The following is a 19,741-nucleotide window of genomic DNA, read 5'->3' as shown; positions in this document are numbered from 1 at the left end:
AGCTGGTTCTTCTTGTACATTTAGAAAATGGACTCACCTAACCACTACGGACCTCTTTCTGCCCTCAATCTAGAACTGTGAGATCAGAAAGACCCACCTCAAATGTGGAGCATCAAAACAGCAGTAAAGCTTTGCATTGAGAACAATGGAGCTGCCCTCTAGCCCCACTCATGGCACTGGTGACCTCTCCCAGAGGAGACTGTACAGAACGGTGGCAACAGAAGCCAGACCTGGGTGTGGGTTAAGGAGGGAATGGAAGTAACAAGCAGTAATGAAGAGCATGGATTTAGCCTCAGACCTAGCTTTAGATCAGATGTGGGTTCAATTACAAGTCTTCTACTTATTTACCTTCTGCCCGTTTACCACTTTACCTACACCTTCCTGCTTTAACACAAGTAACAAGGGAGTGGGGATCTAGACACTTGGTTTGTTACTAACTAGGTGTCAAACCTAAAGCAACCCACTGAACCCTTTTCTGCCTCAGTTTTCTCATCTCTCAAGTGAGAAGGATGGATTACTAATTCATAATAAGATAAATAGCTCTAAAAATCCTCATTTTATGGTTAAAATAAAGTAGCCCATCTTTAATACCACTGCCAAGTTTGAGTTATGGTTCAGACTTTTTAGGCTTCTTATACAGAGGTGTTTCTAATGGGCTACATATTCCATTTACGAAAAGAAATCTCACACATATGAGAAAGACTGTATTAAGGTCCCAATCTAAAGGCCAAAGATATAAAATTTTTTCAGAAGCAAACATTTCAACCTAACCCCTTGTCTTGTAGAATCCACAGTAGGAGCACACAAGGGGAGGTCTTGTTGGAAATGGATGGCATCATTTTTTTGTTGTTGTTGTTTTGTTAAAGAGCATCATTCTTGGTATGTCACTTCCCTTTATATTCCAAGTTTTTCTCATTATTCCAATCAGACTTATAGAACAATATATAAGCTTCCGAATAGGGAACACTTATAAACATTATCCTTTTCAAAGTGTTGAACCAAACTCAGCATTAGTAAGCATCATCCAGAGGAACAAAATGGAATCAATGCTCTTATGTTGATTCCGAGTTGGACCCAAAGACCTAAATCATAAATCCACAGTTTCTGCAAACACATTCTGTAATCTGAGTAGTTTATGAACCTACTTTCTTTAGTATTAGATTACTGGTGTGCTGTTAATTATTAATGAAAAACTGCAGGATTACCCACCAGCCCAGCCTCAATTCTTTCCTTCTTTCTATTTATACCCCACCCCCAGCCTTTCTCACTTTTAGTGCTGGTCCATCCAGATCTTTCTGCAGCTCCTCTACCAGGGCCACAGCCTCCTCGCCACTCCCAGGACGGTGGAGCTGCACCCAGGTCCGGAGCTCCCCAGGCAGGATGCTCAGGAACTGCTCCAGCACCAGCAGCTCCAGGATCTGAGCCTTGGTGCGTGCTTCTGGCCTCAGCCATCGGCGACAGAGCTCCCTGAGGCGGCTCAGAGCCTCCTGGGGTCCGGATGTCTCATGGTAACGTAACTGTCTAAAGTGCAGGTGGCACGTTTCCCAAACAGAGGAGCTGCTCCCTTGGAAGTTGGTGCCCCACTTCCAGATATCGTCCTTCCCTTTCACAAGACCCTCTTGTCTCAGAGCATTGTGGGCCCAATTTTCTCTTGTCATTATATTTTAGGAAAAGTTCCTCTCCACGTTCCTTTAATTCTTGCTTGACTTTTTCCTTAGTCTGGAGAGTATCATCTGTAAGACCTCAAGAAAGAATTGTTAAAGTTAGCTCAGAGAAATAACCAAGCTTTCCAGACCCCTGTTAGCTCCCAGTAAAAAATGGAGTAAATGCAAAATTGAATGCAAGATTCCAGGCTCCAGAGTATCTTCTGTGACAGAAACCTCCTGCCTAAGGCCCTGGGGATAGGGCTACAGACGGCAAACACATGGAATTACTTTGGCCTTGATTTACTGGCTCTCCTCCCTCTAATTACAATAAAGTCTATCTACGATTGGCCTCCCACATACTTCTGTAGTCTAAACAGGTTATCTCACTAATTTGTGACACAGGGATAACAGCAGTTCCCACCTTACAGGGTTGAGAATTTGATGTCAAAATACACTTCAAGGAATTTTTTGTTTTGTTTTGTTTGTGTGCTAGAGATCAAACCCAGGGCCTCACACATACTACACAAGTGCTCTACTATGAGCTATACCCAACCTTCATTCAAGTTTTTGAACAGTGCCTGATACATGGACTCAAATGTGAGTTATTCTGTAACTAACACTCTTCCGTTCAAGAGTCATGGAGTAACCATAGCCTTAATCCAGATACCTATAGGAAAATAATCAAACACTCAACTGATAAAGGCTGTGTAGTTTGTTATACCTACATTTGTCTAAAAATTGTCCATTCTGTTAATCAAAATATTTGAATAACTTTGGATACTTGAATAACTTTGGATAAGGTTGCATCATATGGAATTTAGGCTTTTTGCTCTCTAGAAATAACATTTTTCTGATTACAAAATGTATAATTTGTAAAATTGAGAAAGAAGCACAAAACCAGAAAATAATCATTGTTATAGTTTTGGACTATATTCATTCAGTCCTTTCTCTACACACCAATTTGGATCACAAGACTGGATCTGACTGTACCGCTCTGTAACTTGCTCTCCTCACATATTACGTTGTGAATGTTACATTAAATACTGTATAAGATTGAGTCAAGCAATACTTAGGTAGTTCTGTTTGCTAAACATATAGATTATATCTAATTCTTTGCTATTATAAAGACCTCCATGACTCTCATGGCTGACAAACTTTCGGTTGTATTTCTGCTTATTTCTTCAGGATAAATTTCTAGAGATAAAAATGCTGGGCCAAAGAGTACAAGTATTTTAAAATTTTTAAGGTTTAACAGTTACATCATCATCTGTGAGATATGATTAATTTTATTTAACAAACCCTTAAGAAACTTGTGAATAAACAAACAGAAGAGGCAGAATTATAACCACAATTTCAATTTAATGTGTAAATATAATAGGAACAACATATAAACACAAAAAGAACTCATGAAAGGTATCTTTGGATTGGGCTTTTAAGGAAAAAATATAAAACTAATTATCAGGAAAGCCATTCCAGGAAAAAGGAAACTGAATGGGGCAGGGGGAGGTTTGAACTCAGGACTTTCCACTTGTTAGGCAGTGTTCTACCACTTGAACCATGCCTCTGTCCTTTCTGTTTTGGTTACTTTGAAAACAGGATCTCAATTTTTGCCCAGGCTGGTCTGGACCACCATCCTCCTATTTTATGCTTCCCACTATAGGATGACAGGTGCATGCCACCATGTTCAGCTATTGGTTGAGATGAGGTCTTACTACCTTTTTGCCTGGGCTACCCTTGAACCATGATCCTCCCAATCTGAATCTCCCAAGTAGCTAGGCTGATAGGTGTGAGCCATCAGCACCTGGCTGATACTGTACTTTCCAAAGGAAGTAAAACACAAGCACACACAGCTCTGTCAGAAATGGGCTTTGTAGTACAGCTCTTGTCTTGCATGTGTAAAGCCCTAGGTTTGATCTTCAGCACCATCACCACCACCAACAGAAAGAAAAACAGTTCTTTTGAAAAAAGGGCTTTGCAAACCACAGAAGTATAGAAAGTTCTGGAGACAAGCTAGTAAAAGCAGAACAGGGAGGTAAACAGGAGACAAATTCTAAAGTCTCTTGAGAGGCAGAGTAAGGAGGTGATCACATCCTATAAGTGATGAGCCATTAAAGTGACTTTAAATTACATTTCCTTGTTATTTTTTTAAAGCAGGTACCATTCATGTTGTTCAAAGATTAACATAAGAAACACACCATGCACTTTCCCTGTCTTCATTACTCTCCATATCTTTGCAGTCATTTACACACATACAAGTGTGTGTACATATTGTTTTATATTTGCTATCTTTTCAGCATGAACAGTGTGCTGCATCTTCCTTTTCTCCAGTTAACAATGTATCTTAGAGACCTTTCCTGTGAGTAAATAGTCCCTTCCTGTTTTTATAGATGCAATTTATTTGTTCAGTCTAGCACTGGTGAGACACTTAGGCACTTTTCAATCTTTCCTTATTACCAACAATATAATTATGGATAATAGTGGACCCACCAATTTGTGTATGTGTAGGCACACACAGGAAAAAGTTCCTTGGGTATGGTGGCTCACGCCTCTAATACCAGCTACTTTCGAGGCAGAGATTAGGATGATCACAGTTTGAGGCTGGTGGTCCGGGAGAGTTAGCAAGACCCCAACTCAACCATTAAGTTGGGCCTGATGGCACACATCTGTAACTCCCAGGTACTGGGAGGCATAGGTAGAAGGATTGTAGTTCTAGACCGGCCCCAAGCAAATATCCAATCCAAAAAATACCTAAAGCAAAAAAAGGGTTGGGAGAGTGAGTTAAGTGGTACAGTGCTTATCTAGCAAGCACAAGGCCCTGAGTTCAAATTCCAGTAATGCCAGGAAAAAAAAAGAAGAAAAATTCCTTCAAGCAGAATTGCTGAGTTAACAGATGTATTTATAATTTATATTGCCAATCAGTCCTCCTCATTCTCTCACCAATGCAGTTGTCAAAGATTGGGCTCATTCCCAAAATTTCAACCTGCATTTTGAGTGAATGAGTACATTAAGTCATTTTGCTAACAACTCATATTTTGCTGGGTGCTGGGTCTTGTTAATTTGTACACATTCTGTATCACAGGAAAACCAGTCCCTTGCTTACAATGGAAGTTGCAAAATTTTCCCTAGTTTGTCATGTGTCTGTGACTTTGTTATTATGATGGTTTTTGCCATGCAACCAATCTTTTATGGCTTCTGGGTTTTGTGACACAATCACAAAGACCTTTCTTACTTTGTAGAATCAGGAAAAGGAGGACTCATGGGGTGGAGTGATATTAGGAAGACTAGTTAGGTTTTTCCAATTCTCTAAACAAATGATTAAGTTATAAATGAAGCAGAAGGAATAAGACAATTGGGGAGAACTTGGCATTTCTGGGTAATTAATCTGGGGGTGATGGAAACTTTTAAAAGGATTTAAGATTAATTTTCTATCAAAACTTTCTACCCATAGTTATTTTGCAGATTAAAAGCCAATCTTGTTTCTCACACAAGGTTTATGAGGCAGAAATTTAAAACAGCAACAGGTTCAGAGGAGCTACGGATTCACACAAGGCTGGTTAGGTTGTAGGAGCAAATTCTGAACTCAGGGATTTCAACTCCAAAACCCCAAAATAATTCCATCTAAGAAGAGGTTTATGAAACCCAAAAAACAGCAGTTGAAACAATGGTTTCCAAACATTAATCATGCAAGCTGCAAAAAGAGAAAAGCAATAGTCACATACACACAGTCATCGACAGGTGGGCAGTTACTTTTCTTTTTGCGAAACTTCAGTGAAGTTACGGTGCACCCGCGGCTTAAGTTTGCTTTGTAATACCGCAGTGTTACAGAATTAAAAGGCGATCACTGGCCCATCCCCAGAAGGCTGGAGGCCACTGCTCTGGGAAGCCTCCGACTGTTTCTAAGCGGCCCCTGCGGTGACCCGCCGGCGAGGTCACTCGCACTCGGGGGTCACACGCACTCACGCGCGGTCCTCGGTACCCGCCCCGGGTCGCGCCCAGCCCAGGCCGCCGCGGGGGAAGCCGGGAGGGCCGCCCCGCCCCCGCCGCTGTGCGCGCTCCCCCGCGCGCCGCCGCCCCCTCCCTCCGGCTCACCAGGGCTCCGGCCGCGCTCCAACCCTGCCACTGCCGCTGCTTCGGCGTGTGGCTGCCGGAGATGACACGGGACCCGGACGCAGCCGCAGCCGAGGCTCAGAATGATGGCCGAAAACCGAAGACCGCGACTTCCGGTTGCTTACCGCTGTCCCCACATCCCCGGCTCTCTAGGAAACTCCAACTCTATGGTGCGTTGCCGCTCCTGGAGGAGGCCAGGAGCTCTTGGAGCTCCAGGGCGCTTGGTTTTTAGACTGTTCAGAGTTGTCCAGGTTTCTGCCACTTCGCTGAGAATGCCACAGTGAGTCAGGACATCCTTGGTCCTTGAAAGAGGTTTTTGTAGGTGCAAAAATTACCCAGCTGCACTTCCTGCATCTCCACGTAAACACAAGCACACTTTTCCGCACTGTATCACTAGGAACTCCAGAACATTTAAGTTGAGTGAGGCTAAAGTTCAAACCAGAACAGCTGAGATATCAGGGGAAAAAATGAATATAAACATTGCTGATTTTATGTCAGACTCTTTCACATATTCACCCGGTTAATTTCATTTACTTCTTACATCAATTCTTTGAGACACCTAATATTGTCCCAGTTTTAATGATACTGAAACTAAGGATGAGTAAGCTTAAGTAATTTCTCAAAATTCCTTGCCTAATAACTAGGAAGACTTTGAAATCCAAGGCAAGGACCTTGGATCTTTCCACCAAGATCCATGTAGGGTTTTTTTTTTCCCCCACCAAAAATGTGTTTCTTTTTTATTATTTTATTTTATCGTATTTTATTCATATGTGCATACAATGTTTGGATCATTTTCCCCCTTCCCTCTGCCCCCTCCTTGACTCCCCCTTCGCCCCCTCCCTTACCCCTGCAACCCCTCGCTTCAAGGCAGAAACTCTTTTGCCCTTATCTCTAATTTTGTTGAAGAGAGAGTATAAGCGGTAATAGGAAGGACCAAGGGTTTTTGCTAGTTGAGATAAGGATAGCTATACAGGGAGTTGACTCACATTGCTTTCCTGTACAAGTGTTGAGGAAGTATGGTCAGACAAGAAACCAAGCGACAGTTGGAGGAGTGGAGAACTCAGATTTTATTTTTATGCCAGCGGGCTCAGACTTACACCTGTGTCTGAGCCCTGAACAAAGGATTCATAAGATATTTAAAAGGTAGTACAGGGCATCAGGTTACAAAAATGTGCTCAGGTTATGGTGTCCTAACCAGTGAGTTAGATTGTTTAGGTTCATTGGGCTGATAGTGAGCTAGGAACCTATGTTGTTTAGATAAGAACAGCAGGGGAGGCCTGCTTTGGAAAGTTTATTTACAAGTAGAGACAAAGAAAGGCAGGAATGGGTGCTTATCTCTGCATGGTGCCTTTCATCTTTTTTTTTTTTTCCTTTTATTTCTTATATTATCTTTTTTTTTTTCATTTTTCTTTTATTATTCATATGTGCATACAAGGATTGGTTCATTTCTCCCCACTGCCCCCACCCCCTCCCTTACCACCCACTCCGCCCCCTCCCTCTCCCCCCCCTAATACCCAGCAGAAACTATTTTGCCCTTATTTCTAATTTTGTTGTAGAGAGAGTATAAGCAATAATAGGAAGGAACAAGGGTTTTTGCTGGTTGAGATAAGGATAGCTATACAGGGCATTGACTCACATTGATTTCCTGTGTGTGGGTGTTACCTTCTAGGTTAACTCTTTTTGATCTAACCTTTTCTCTAGTACCTGTTCCCCTTTTCCTATTGGGTGCCTTTCATCTTGGTCCTGAACTTTTGCATGGCTCTAATGGGCAATTCCTCATGCTTTACAGCTCTGTCCTAGGTTACAGCTTTTAATTGACAGTTTACCATGTTTTATGACCCTGTTTCAAGGCTATCTTCCTCTTCACATGTGTGTCACCTTCTAAGTTAATTCTTCTTGAACTAACCTTTTCTCTAGTTCCTGGTCCCCTTCTCGTATTGGCCTCAGTTGCTTTAAAGTATCTGCATTAGTTTCTCTGTGTCGAGGGCAACAAATGCTATTTAGTTTTTTAGGTGTCTTACCTATCCTCATACCTCCCTTGTGTGCTCTCGCTTTTATCATGTGCTCATAGTCCAATCCCCTTGTTGTGTTTGCCCTTGATCTAATGTCCGCATATGAGGGGAATCTTGGCTGTTTCTATAACTTGGCTATTGTGAATACTGCTGCAATAAACATGGGTGTGCAGGTGCCTCTGGAGTAACCTATGTCACAGTCTTTTGGGTATATCCCCAAGAGTGGTATTGCTGGATCATATGGTAGATCAATGTTTAGCTTTTTAAGTAGCCTCCAAATTTTTTTCCAGAGTGGTTGAACTAGTTTACATTCCCACCAGCAGTGTAGAGGGTTCCTTTTTCCTCACATCCTCACCAACACCTGTCGTTAGTGGTGTTGCTAATGATGGCTATTCTAACAGGGGTGAGGTGGAATCTTAGTGTGGTTTTAATTTGCATTTCCTTTATTGCTAGAGATGGTGAGCATTTTTTCATGTGTTTTTTGGCCATTTGAATTTCTTCTTTTGAGAAAGTTCTGTTTAGTTCACTTGCCCATTACTTTATTTGTTCATTAATTTTGGGAGAATTTAGTTTTTTGACTTCCTATATATTCTGGTTATCAGTCATTTGATGTGTAGCTGGCAAATATTTTCTCCCACTCTGTGGGTGTTCTCTTCAGTTTAGAGACCATTTCTTTGGTTGAGCAGAAGCTTTTTAGTTTTATGAAGTCCCATTTATTTATGCTATCTCTTAGTTGCTGTGCTGCTGGGGTTCCATTGAGAAAGTTCTTTCCTATACCTATTAGTTCCAATGTATTTCCTACTCTTTCCTGTACCAACTTTAGAGTTTGGGGTCTAATATTAAGATCCTTGATCCCTTTTGAGTTAATATTGGTATAGGGTGATAAACATGGATCTAGTTTCAGTTTTTTGCAGTCTGCTAACCAGGTTTCCCAGCAGTTTTTGTTGAAGGGGCTGTCTTTTCTCCATCTTATATTATAGCGCCTTTGTCAAAACCAAGTTGGTTATAGTTGTGTGGCTTCATATCCGGGTCCTCTATTCTGTTCCACTGGTATTCATGTCTGTTTTTGTGCCACTACAATATAGGTTCTCGAAGTAGTCTCTGTTGATTTCCTGGACTTCCATGGTGTTTGTTGTTATCTCCCCTTTTGCAATCCTGATTCTACTAATTTGGGTTTTTTCACTCCTCATTTTACTCAGGTTTGCCAAGGGTCTATTGATCTTGTTTATGTTTTCAAAGAACCAACTTTTTGTTTCATTAATTCTTTGTATGGTTTTTTTTGGTTTCTGTTTCATTGATTTCAGCTCTTATTTTTATTATTTCTCTCCTATTTGTTTTGGGATTTGCTTGTTCTTGTTTTTCTAGGAGTTTGAGATGTGTCATTAGGTCATTGATTTGAGATCTTTCAGTATTATCAATATAAGCACTCATGGCTATAAACTTTCCTCTCAGGACTGCCTTTGCTGTGTCCCATAGGTTCGGGTAGGTTGTGTTGTCATTTTCATTGACTTCCAGGAACTTTTTAATTTCCTCAATGATGCATTGTTCATTAAGTAATGAGTTATTCAGTTTCCAGCTGTTTGCATGTTTTTTGTCTTTTCTTTTGTTGTTGAGTTCTACTTTTACTGCATTGTGCTCAGATAGTATGCACGGTATAATTTCTATTTTCTTATATTTGCTGAGGCTTGCTTTGTGCCCTAGGATACAATCTATTTTGGAGAAGGTTCCGTGGACTGCTGAGAAGAATGTATATTGTGTACAAGTTGGATGAAATGTACTATAGACATCAAGTAGGTCCATTTGATCTATGGTATATTTTAAATGTAGGATTTCTTTATTGATTTTTGTTTGGATGACCTATCTATTAATTATAATGGAGTGTTAAAGTCTCCCTCAACCACTGTGTTGGAGTTAATATATACTTTTAGGTCTTTCAGGGTATGTTTGATGAAATCAGGTGCATTGACATTGGCTGCATATAGATTGATGATTGTTATTTCCTTTTGGTCTATTTCTCCTTTCATTAGTATGGAATGTCCTTCTTTATCTCATTTGATCAATGTAGGTTTGAAGTCTACTTTGTCAGAGATAAGTATTGCTACTCCTGCCTGTTTCGGGGGCCATTGGCGTGGTAAATCTTCTTCCAGCCTTTCATCCTAAGCCTATGCTTATTTCTGTCGGTGAGATGGGTCTCCTGTAAACAACAAATTGTTGGATCTTACTTTTTAATCCAGTTCTTCAAACGGTGCCTTTTGATGGGGGAATTAAGTCCATTAACATTAAGTGTTAGTACTGATAGGTATGTGGTGATTCCTGTCATTTAGTTGTCTTAGTTGTTTGAAGGTTTGATTGTGTGTATCTAAGTTGAGGTTACTCTCTACTTTCTTGCTTTTTTTTTTTTTCATTTTTCTTTTATTATTCATATGTGCATACAAGGCTTGGTTCATTTCTCCCCCCTGCCCCCACCCCCTCCCTTACCACCCACTCCACCCCCTCCCGCTCCCCCCCCTCAATACCCAGCAGAAACTATTTTGCCCTTATTTCTAATTTTGTTGTAGAGAGAGTATAAGCAATAATAGGAAGGAACAAGGGGTTTTGCTGGTTGAGATAAGGATAGCTATACAGGGCATTGACTCACATTGATTTCCTGTGTGTGGGTGTTACCTTCTAGGTTAATTCTTTTTGATCTAACCTTTTCTCTAGTTCCTGGTCCCCTTTTCCTATTGGCCTCAGTTGCTTTAAGGTATCTGCTTTAGTTTCTCTGCATTAAGGGCAACAAATGCTAGCTAGTTTTTTAGGTGTCTTACCTATCCTCACCCCTCCCTTGTGTGCTCTCGCTTTTATCATGTGCTCATAGTCCAATCCCCTTGTTGTGTTTGCCCTTGATCTAATGTCCACATATGAGGGAGAACATACGATTTTTGGTCTTTTGGGCCAGGCTAACCTCACTCAGAATTATGTTCTCCAATTCCATCCATTTACCAGCAAATGATAACATTTCGTTCTTCTTCATGGCTGCATAAAATTCCATTGTGTATAGATACCACATTTTCTTAATCCATTCGTCAGTGCTGGGGCATCTTGGCTGTTTCCATAACTTGGCTATTGTGAATAGTGCCGCAATAAACATGGATGTGCAGGTGCCTCTGGAGTAACAGTCTTTTGGGTATATCCCCAAGAGTGGTATTGCTGGATCAAATGGTAGATCGATGTCTAGCTTTTTAAGTAGCCTCCAAATTTTTTTCCAGAGTGGTTGTACTAGTCTACATTCCCACCAACAGTGTAAGAGGGTTCCTTTTTCCCCGCATCCTCGCCAACACCTGTTGTTGTTGGTGTTGCTGATGATGGCTATTCTAACAGGGGTGAGGTGGAATCTTAGCGTGGTTTTAATTTGCATTTCCTTTATTGCTAGAGATGGTGAGCATTTTTTCATGTGTTTTCTGGCCATTTGAATTTCTTCTTTTGAGAAAGTTCTGTTTAGTTCACATGCCCATTTCTTTATTGGTTCATTAGTTTTGGGAGAATTTAGTTTTTTAAGTTCCCTGTATATTCTGGTTATCAGTCCTTTGTCTGATGTATAATTGGCAAATATTTTCTCCCACTCTGTGGGTGTTCTCTTCAGTTTAGAGACCATTTCTTTTGATGAACAGAAGCTTTTTAGTTTTATGAGGTCCCATTTATTTATGCTATCTCTTAGTTGCTGTGCTGCTGGGGTTTCATTGAGAAAGTTCTTACCTATACCTACTATCTCCAGAGTATTTCCTACTCTTTCTTGTATCAACTTAAGAGTTTGGGGTCTGATATTTAGATCCTTGATCCATTTTGAGTTAATCTTGGTATAGGGTGATATACATGGATCTAGTTTCAGTTTTTTGCAGACTGCTAACCAGTTTTCCCAGCAGTTTTTGTTGAAGAGGCTGCTATTTCTCCATCGTATATTTTTAGCTCCTTTGTCAAAGATAAGTTGCTCATAGTTGTGTGGCTTCATATCTGGATCCTCTATTCTGTTCCACTGGTCTTCATGTCTGTTTTTGTGCCAGTACCATGCTGTTTTTATTGTTATTGCTTTGTAATATAGTTTGAAGTCAGGTATTGTGATACCTCCTGCATTGTTCTTTTGACTGAGCATTGCCTTGGCTATTCGTGGCCTCTTGTGTTTCCATATAAATTTAACAGTAGATTTTTCAATCTCTCTAATGAATGTCATTGGAATTTTGATGGGAATTGCATTAAACATGTAGATTACTTTGGGGATTATCGACATTTTTACTATGTTGATTCTACCAATCCATGAGCATGGGAGATCTCTCCACTTTCTATAGTCTTCCTCAATCTCTTTCTTCAGAAGTGTATAGTTTTCCTTGTAGAGGTCGTTCACATCTTTTGTTAGGTTTACACCTAGGTATTTGATTTTGTTTGAGGCTATTGTAAATGGAATTGTTTTCATACATTCTTTTTCCGTTTGCTCATTGTTAGTGTATAGAAATGCTAATGATTTTTCTATATTGATTTTATATCCTGCTACCTTGCTATAGCTATTGATGATGTCTAGAAGCTTCTGAGTAGAGTTTTTTGGGTCTTTAAGGTATAGGATCATGTCGTCTGCAAATAGGGATATTTTGACAGTTTCTTTACCTATTTGTATTCCTTTTATTCCTTCTTCTTGCCTAATTGCTCTGGCTAGGAATTCCAGTACTATGTTGAATAGGAGTGGAGATAGTGGGCATCCTTGTCTGGTTCCTGATTTTAGAGGGAATGGTTTTAATTTTTCTCCGTTAAGTATAATGCTGGCTGTAGGTTTGTCATATATAGCTTTTATAATGTTGAGGAACTTTCCTTCTATTCCTAGTTTTCTTAGAGCTTTTATCATGAAATGATGTTGGATCTTATCAAAGGCTTTTTCTGCATCTATTGAGATGATCAGGTGGATTTTGTCTTTGCTTCTGTTAATGTGGTTTATTACGTTTATTGATTTTCGTATGTTGAACCACCCCTGCATCCCTGGGATGAAGCCTACCTGGTCGTGGTGAATAATCTTTTTGATGTGTTGCTGAATTCGATTTGCCATTATTTTGTTGAGGATTTTTGCATCAATGTTCATTAAGGAGATTGGCCTATAGTTCTCCTTTTTGGAGGTGTCTTTGCCTGGTTTTGGGATAAGTGTAATACGGGCTTCATAAAATGTGTTTGGCAGTTTTCCTTCCCTTTCTATTTCATGGAACAGTTTAAGGAGGGTTGGTATCAGTTCTTCTTTAAAGGTCTGATAGAATTCAGCAGAGAATCCATCAGGTCCTGGACTTTTCTTTTTGGGGAGACTCTTGATTGCTGCTTCAATTTCATTTTGTGTTATAGGTCTATTCAGGTGATTAATTTCCTCTTGGTTCAGTTTTGGATGATCATATGTATCTAGAAATCTGTCCATTTCTTTTAGATTTTCAAATTTATTTGAATATAGGTTCTCAAAGTAGTCTCTGATGATTTCCTGGACTTCCATGGTGTTTGTTGTTATCTCCCCTTTTGCATTCCTAATTCTACTAATTTGGGTTTTTTCTCTCCTCATTTTAGTCAGGTTTGCCAGGGGTCTATCGATCTTGTTTATTTTTTCAAAGAACCAACTTTTTGTTTCATTAATTCTTTGTATGGTTTTTTTTGGTTTCTATTTCATTGATTTCAGCTCTTATTTTTATTATTTCTCTCCTTCTATTTGTTTTGGGATTTGCTTGTTCTTGTTTTTCTAGGAGTTTGAGATGTATCATTAGGTCATTGATTTGGGATCTTTCAATCTTTTTAATATATGCACTCATGGCTATAAACTTTCCTCTCAAGACTGCCTTAGCTGTGTCCCATAGGTTCCGGTAGGTTGTGTTTTCATTTTCATTGACTTCTAGGAACTTTTTAATTTCCTCTTTTATTGCATCGATGATCCATTCTTCATTAAGTAATGAGTTATTTAGTTTCCAGCTGTTTGCATGTTTTTTGTCTTTACTTTTGTTGTTGAGTTCTACTTTTACTGCATTGTGGTCAGATAGTATGCATGGTATTATTTCTATTTTCTTATATTTGCTGAGGCTTGCTTTGTGCCCTAGGATATGATCTACTTTGGAGAAGGTTCCATGGGCTGCTGAGAAGAATGTATATTGTGTAGAGGTTGGATGAAATGTTCTGTAGACATCTACTAGGTCCACTTGATCTATTGCATATTTTAGATCTTGGATTTCTTTATTGAGTTTTTGTTTGGATGACCTATCTATTGATGATAATGGAGTGTTAAAGTCTCCCACAACCACTGTGTTGGCGTTTATATATGCTTTTAGGTCTTTCAGGGTATGTTTGATGAAATTGGGTGCGTTGACATTGGGTGCGTACAGATTGATGATTATTATTTCCTTTTGATCTATTTCCCCTTTTATTAGTATGGAATGTCCTTCTTTATCTCATTTGATCAATGTAGGTTTGAAGTCTACTTTGTCAGAGATAAGTATTGCTACTCCTGCTTGTTTTCGGGGGCCATTGGCTTGGTAAATCTTCTTCCAGCCTTTCATCCTAAGCATATGCTTATTTCTGTCAGTGAGATGAGTCACCTGTAAGCAGCAAATTGTTGGATCTTCTTTTTTAATCCATTTTGTCAAACGGTGTCTTTTGATGGGTGAATTAAGTCCATTAACATTAAGTGTTAGTACTGATAGGTATGTGGTGATTCCTGCCATTTAGTTATCTTAGTTGTTTGAAGGTTTGATTGTGTGTACCTAACTTGATGTTACTCTCTACTGTCTTGCTTTTTCTTATCCTGTGGTTTGGTGCTGCCTGCCTTTTCATGGTTAAGTTGGGTGTCACTTTCTGTGTGCAGGATCCCTTGCAGAATCTTTTGTAATGGTGGCTTTGTGGTCACATATTGTTTTAGTTTCTGCTTATCATGGAAGACTTTTATTGCTCCATCTATTTTGAATGATAGCTTTGCTGGGTAGAGTATCCTGGGGTTGAAGTTATTTTCATTCAGTGCCCGGAAGATCTCACCCCACGCTCTTCTTGCTTTTAATGTTTCTGTTGAGAAGTCTGCTGTGATTTTGATGGGTTTACCTTTGTATGTTACTTGTTTTTTCTCTCTTACAGCCTTCAATATTCTTTCCTTAGTTTCTGAACTTGTTGTTTTAATGATGATATGTCGTGGAGTAGTTCTATTTTGATCTGGTCTGTTTGGTGTCCTGGAGGCCTCTTGCATCTGTATGGGAATATCTTTCTCTAGATTTGGGAATTTTTCCGTTATTATTTTGTTGAATATATTACGCATTCCCTTTGCTTGCACCTCTTCTCCTTCTTCGATGCCCATGATTCTCAAGTTTGGTCTTTTGATGGAGTCGGTGAGTTCTTGCATTTTCTTTTCACAGGTCTTGAGTTGTTTAATTAATAGTTCTTCAGTTTTTCCTTTAATTACCATTTCATCTTCAAGTTCTGAGATTCTGTCTTCTGTTTGTTCTATTCTGCTGGATTGGCCTTCCGTTTTGTTTTGCAGTTCTGTTTCGTTCTTTTTTCTGAGGTTTTCCATATCCTGGCTGTTTTCTTCTTTATTGTTGTCTATTTTTGTCCTGAGTTCATTTATCCATTTATTCATTGTGTTCTCTCTTTCACTTTAGTGTGTATACAGTGTTTCTATGGTTTCATTTATTTCTTCTTTTGCTTTTTCAAATTCTCTATTTTTATTGTCTTGGAATTTCTTGAGTGTCTCCTGTACATTTTGGCTGACCCTATCCAGTATCATCTCTATAAAATTCTCACTGAGTACTTGTAGTATGTCTTCTTTTAAATTATTCTTGTGGGCTTCATTGGGTCCTTTGGCATAGTTTATCTTCATTTTGTTGGAGTCTGGATCTGAGTTTCTGTTCTCTTCATTCCCCTCTGGTTCCTGTACTAATTTTTTGCTGTGGGGAAACTGGTTTCCTTGTTTTTTCTGTCTTCCTGTCATTGTCCTTGGTGTTGGTACTGTCCCTGTACTGTGTGTAATTAAGTATTTTCTAGCTTGTAATAATAACAATGGTAATATTTAGATTGGAAGAGTGAGCTGAGATGGAAAGCAAGAAGTTAAAGAAAAGGGGAAAACAAATATACAGACAAGAGGGAGAAAGCAGAACAAGGTATCAGACAAGAGAGTTTCAAAGGTATAAACAGGGAGTGTTAGTGTACTAATCGACAGTAAGCTGAACAGACAATAGAGAGACAGAGAGAGGATTGAAAATCAAAGATAAAAAAATAAAAAATAAGTATATGAAAGTAATATCTATATATAAAAATGAATTAAAATAAAATGGAAAATAGAAAATTAAAAAAAAAAAAAAAACCAAAAAACTTCCAAGTTTATATGCAATGCAATTTCAGTCTTAATAATTTGGATGTCCGTCTCAATCTCCAGTCCTGGAGTTGGTGCTTCAGATGTTGTTCTGTAGTTGTCTCATCAAAGGGGATGCATAAAGTAGAACAAAACTACACTCACACACATACAGAAGAAAAAAAAAAAGCCCCACCAAGTGTCCCCAGTTCAAATGCAATACAGTTTCAGTAAGTTTTTTTGGCTTGCAGGTGTAATTCAGTTATTCTCTCATCAAAGGTAGGGAGAAAAAGAAAAAAAAGCGTCTGGAGGCAGTTCTGAGAGTGGTATCTGCAACTGTGGCTTGCCTGCCTGCTGCTCTCAGCCTGTAGCTGGCGGCGTTATTTATGCAGATCTCTGGGGTGAGCTAGCACTCACCTGGTCCCACAGGCTTTGTTTGCTCAGAGTTCTCCTGTGCAGGGGCCTCTGCTACAGGCTTTCCCCTTTCCAAGCACTGGGAAAGGTGACACTGCCCCGCGTTGTCAGACCTGCGTGTTTATTTACAGTTCACGTGGGAAGTGGGTCTTCCCTCCTCTCACAAACGTCCCCGCTCCTGGTTGCTGGGCGCGCCTGCTCCCGCCAGAGCCTCTCCGGCCCGCAGGGCTTGTTTATTTACAGTCCCGGGAAGGATTCCCTTCCCCCAATCTTCAGCGCTCAGGGCGCCCCACCCTCTTTCCAGCGTGTCTTAACTGTTCTTATTGCTTAGTACTCAGTTTCTCTTTTTTTCCCGGGTGGAGGTCAGTCTGTCCAGGGGGCTATGCTGCTCTGGCCCAGGCTTGTCTGTGGGGCTACCGCGGTACCGCGAAGCTCACCTGGTCTGCGTCTTCCCAAGCCGTATGGGCGCCGGCCACTGGCGGCCCCGGGGGCCCTCCTCGGTTTTCTGTTTAACGTGAAGTGGAGATTCTCTGTGCCAGCTGGAGATGTGGAGGAGTCAAAGTTATGCCTTTTCTTGGTGATTATGCCTGCAAAGTGTGTCTCCAGCGTCTCTCCAAGATTTCACTATGGGAGGGTCGCTTTCTGCTTCCTACCTGTAGCCGCCATCTTGGAATTCTTTCCCAGCTCCCAGCTGCCACTCTATCTTGGTGATCTCTGTCTCTTGTGATGGGTTGCTTCTTCAAGTCCTAGGGCTATGTCCTTTGCTCTGAGCCATTCACTCCTCCAGTCACTTTGCAGCCATCTTGGAATCCAGGAAGGAATGGACAGGAGATTAAAAACCACTTAAATATTGTTTTCAATGTGACACACCAAATCAATGAATCAATTTTCAAATGAGTGCTGGTGACTTGCTCAGTGCCACATTCTGCTTGTGGTAGACTAAAAACGACCAGCCTCTCATACTTCTCTTTCCCCAGTCTTTCAAAACTTGGGAGTTCAAAAAATCATGAAATGTACTCCTTGTACAAAGCTGAGTCACTTAGCATACTAGCTTAAGTTCCTGTTTTTGCACAATCTTATGTTTACTTAGAATTAAGAGTTGCATCATTTTGTTGTTGAGTTTCCTATATTCCCATGCTAAATCAGTCACAAGCTCTCTGGCCTACGATGGTGGCGGGGGTTGGGTCGGGCTTTACGTGCTTTGTGACTGCCCAGGGTCACTGGTGTAGCAGTAACTGGCCGTGGAAACTAAAAAAGCTGTAGGGTACAGAGACAACTTCAGAAGATTTGTGGGTTCGGGTTGCGTCCTTGTTTCCCCTTTCCCAGGTCACTCCCCACACGTTGGAATGCAGCCACCGCCCAAAAGCAAGATCAAGTGTGGAGACAATGAACCTTTATTTTAAAGCCATACTACTAGGAAAATACATCACAGCAAACAGACAGGCTATATTATCATTTCAAGTAATAAGTTGGTAAAAAGACAACATGGTCCTTACCCAAAAGATAAGGTACCCTGAAGGGGCAGGAACACTTGCTTGTTGCAAATACCCCAGACAAAAATGGCATTTGGTAATGTGTATGTGTTCTTGCCCACCTTCCTTGCTTTTTGACCTTCCTATTCCCAGAAGATTGTCTCAATAAGGCTCTGTTAATTCAGGGGCTAGCTAAATAAACAATGCTGGGTTTAGTCTTTTATCTCATCACTGTTTTATGAAATTCAGCATTTTGCAAGTCCAGTACTTCACAACTCTCTCAACTAGCCAACAGTTCCTATTTAGTGTTTATCACCAGATGCTGGTATGACATGATCAAACCTCCATTCCATTTAAGGCAAGACTGTCCTACTGCTCTGCTGCAGAAAGCCTCAAAACCCATAAGCCAGTGAAGGAAGCTGTGCTTTCAACACTCAAGAGTGACACTGACTCTCCAGGAATTTCAAGAAATGCACATCCACATCTTGATGGCCAGAAACGGATGTACAGAAGAACCTTTCAAAATTCTTGTCCAACTAAACTACTCTCTCCCAACTCACACCTTAAATCCACTCTATGCTGCTGTATGCAAAACAAAACCAAGCAAAATAAAAATCCAGAAACCTGGGATGGTAGATTGGCTCAAGCAGTAAGAGTGCTTGCTTAGCAAGCGTGAGGCCCTGAGTTCAAACCCCAATAATGCGCCCCCCCCCAAAAAAAAAACCAGAAACCTTCTTTCCTTTCTAAATTAGTGATCTACTGGGTTTTGTTTTATAACTTACAAAAATACTTTCGGCAAACAGGAGGTTGGCAACAAATAAGACACACCTCTCCTCAACCTTCACCAGATCACAGGCAGGTTGGAGGAACTTGCCAGCCTGTTGGTACCTGTGTACTAAGAAGAATCTAGTACCTTGGAGATCTGTGGCTTTGTACATGGGAGATCTCAACTGCTAGGAAAAGCACTTGCCACATGGGAATTTATGCTCCAAAACACGCCCCCCTGCCCACATGCTATCTTTCACCCAAATTTTAGCACCTTTTTTCCACTTCACTTTCCAGGATGGAAACATAAAAGAGCTATTGTCCAGAAACAAGTGAAATATACCTTAAACATGTTGTCATCCTTAATTTCTTCATAAACTTTGCTTAAAAGACTAAAATTCCCATTCCTCTTTAAATACATTCCTGCCCTGAGCTCAATGGTCCCAGGAAAGGACTTTTATTTCCCAATGGATGAGAGAGACTCTTTCATCTTCTTAGTCATAGTCAGGATGAGGTGCATGTGCTCATCCACACACTTGGTCACACAACTGTCCAGCTGCTGCTTCACCTGAAGCGCCTTGTTCCCTGCATCCATTGAATCTTTGGCTTTGTCATTGCAATGAAAGGTGCACTGGGCTATGTGGTCCTGGAACCTTTCCAACTCACTGGTCACCAAGGCCTGGGCTTGGGCTAGAGGCGCATGGCAGCGCTCAATGCACTGGTGCACCTGCTGCATGGACGCCTGGCTGTCTTCACAGCAATTGGCGCTGCACCGGAACATGAGGCCATCTTTCGGATGTTCTCTTTCTCCACGCTCTTCACCATGGCATCCACCGCCTCCTGCACCCAGAGCTGCTGCAGCTCCGCCATGGCGAACCCGCGCTGCGCCGCACCGTGCCGCGCCACGCAGGCGCCCACATGGACTCCTCTTGCTTTTTCTTTTCCTGTAATTTGGTGCTGCCTGCCCTTTCATGGTTATGTTGGGTTTCACTTTCTGTGTGCAGA

At 40.8% G+C, this 19,741-nt stretch overlaps 1 protein-coding gene and 1 pseudogene across 5 annotated transcripts in view; both read right to left on the bottom strand.

The window, feature by feature from the left end:
- Window positions 1-19,741, bottom strand: part of LOC109682495 (zinc finger protein 197) — an 80,562-nt gene that overhangs the window by 12,660 nt on the left and 48,161 nt on the right. The window contains exons 1-2 of one of the 5 annotated variants that reach the window (XM_074059506.1): window positions 5,736-5,884; window positions 1,269-1,742 (exon numbers count right to left, since the gene is read on the bottom strand). In XM_074059506.1, the coding sequence (XP_073915607.1) occupies window positions 1,269-1,658 (390 nt within the window). In that variant the 5' untranslated portion in view covers window positions 1,659-1,742; window positions 5,736-5,884. Of the gene's footprint in view, window positions 1-1,268; window positions 1,743-5,735; window positions 5,885-17,202; window positions 17,212-19,741 lie in introns of those variants that run through there. The other 4 variants (XM_020157750.2, XM_074059501.1, XM_074059507.1 and 1 more) reach the window with 4 other exon arrangements.
- Window positions 17,876-19,621, bottom strand: LOC141418557 (protein FAM136A pseudogene; annotated as a pseudogene).

The sequence above is a fragment of the Castor canadensis genome, chromosome 17, assembly GCF_047511655.1.
Source record: "Castor canadensis chromosome 17, mCasCan1.hap1v2, whole genome shotgun sequence".
In the NCBI taxonomy this organism is placed as follows: domain Eukaryota; kingdom Metazoa; phylum Chordata; class Mammalia; order Rodentia; family Castoridae; genus Castor; species Castor canadensis.
This window is presented reverse-complemented; position numbering and strand designations above follow the sequence as displayed.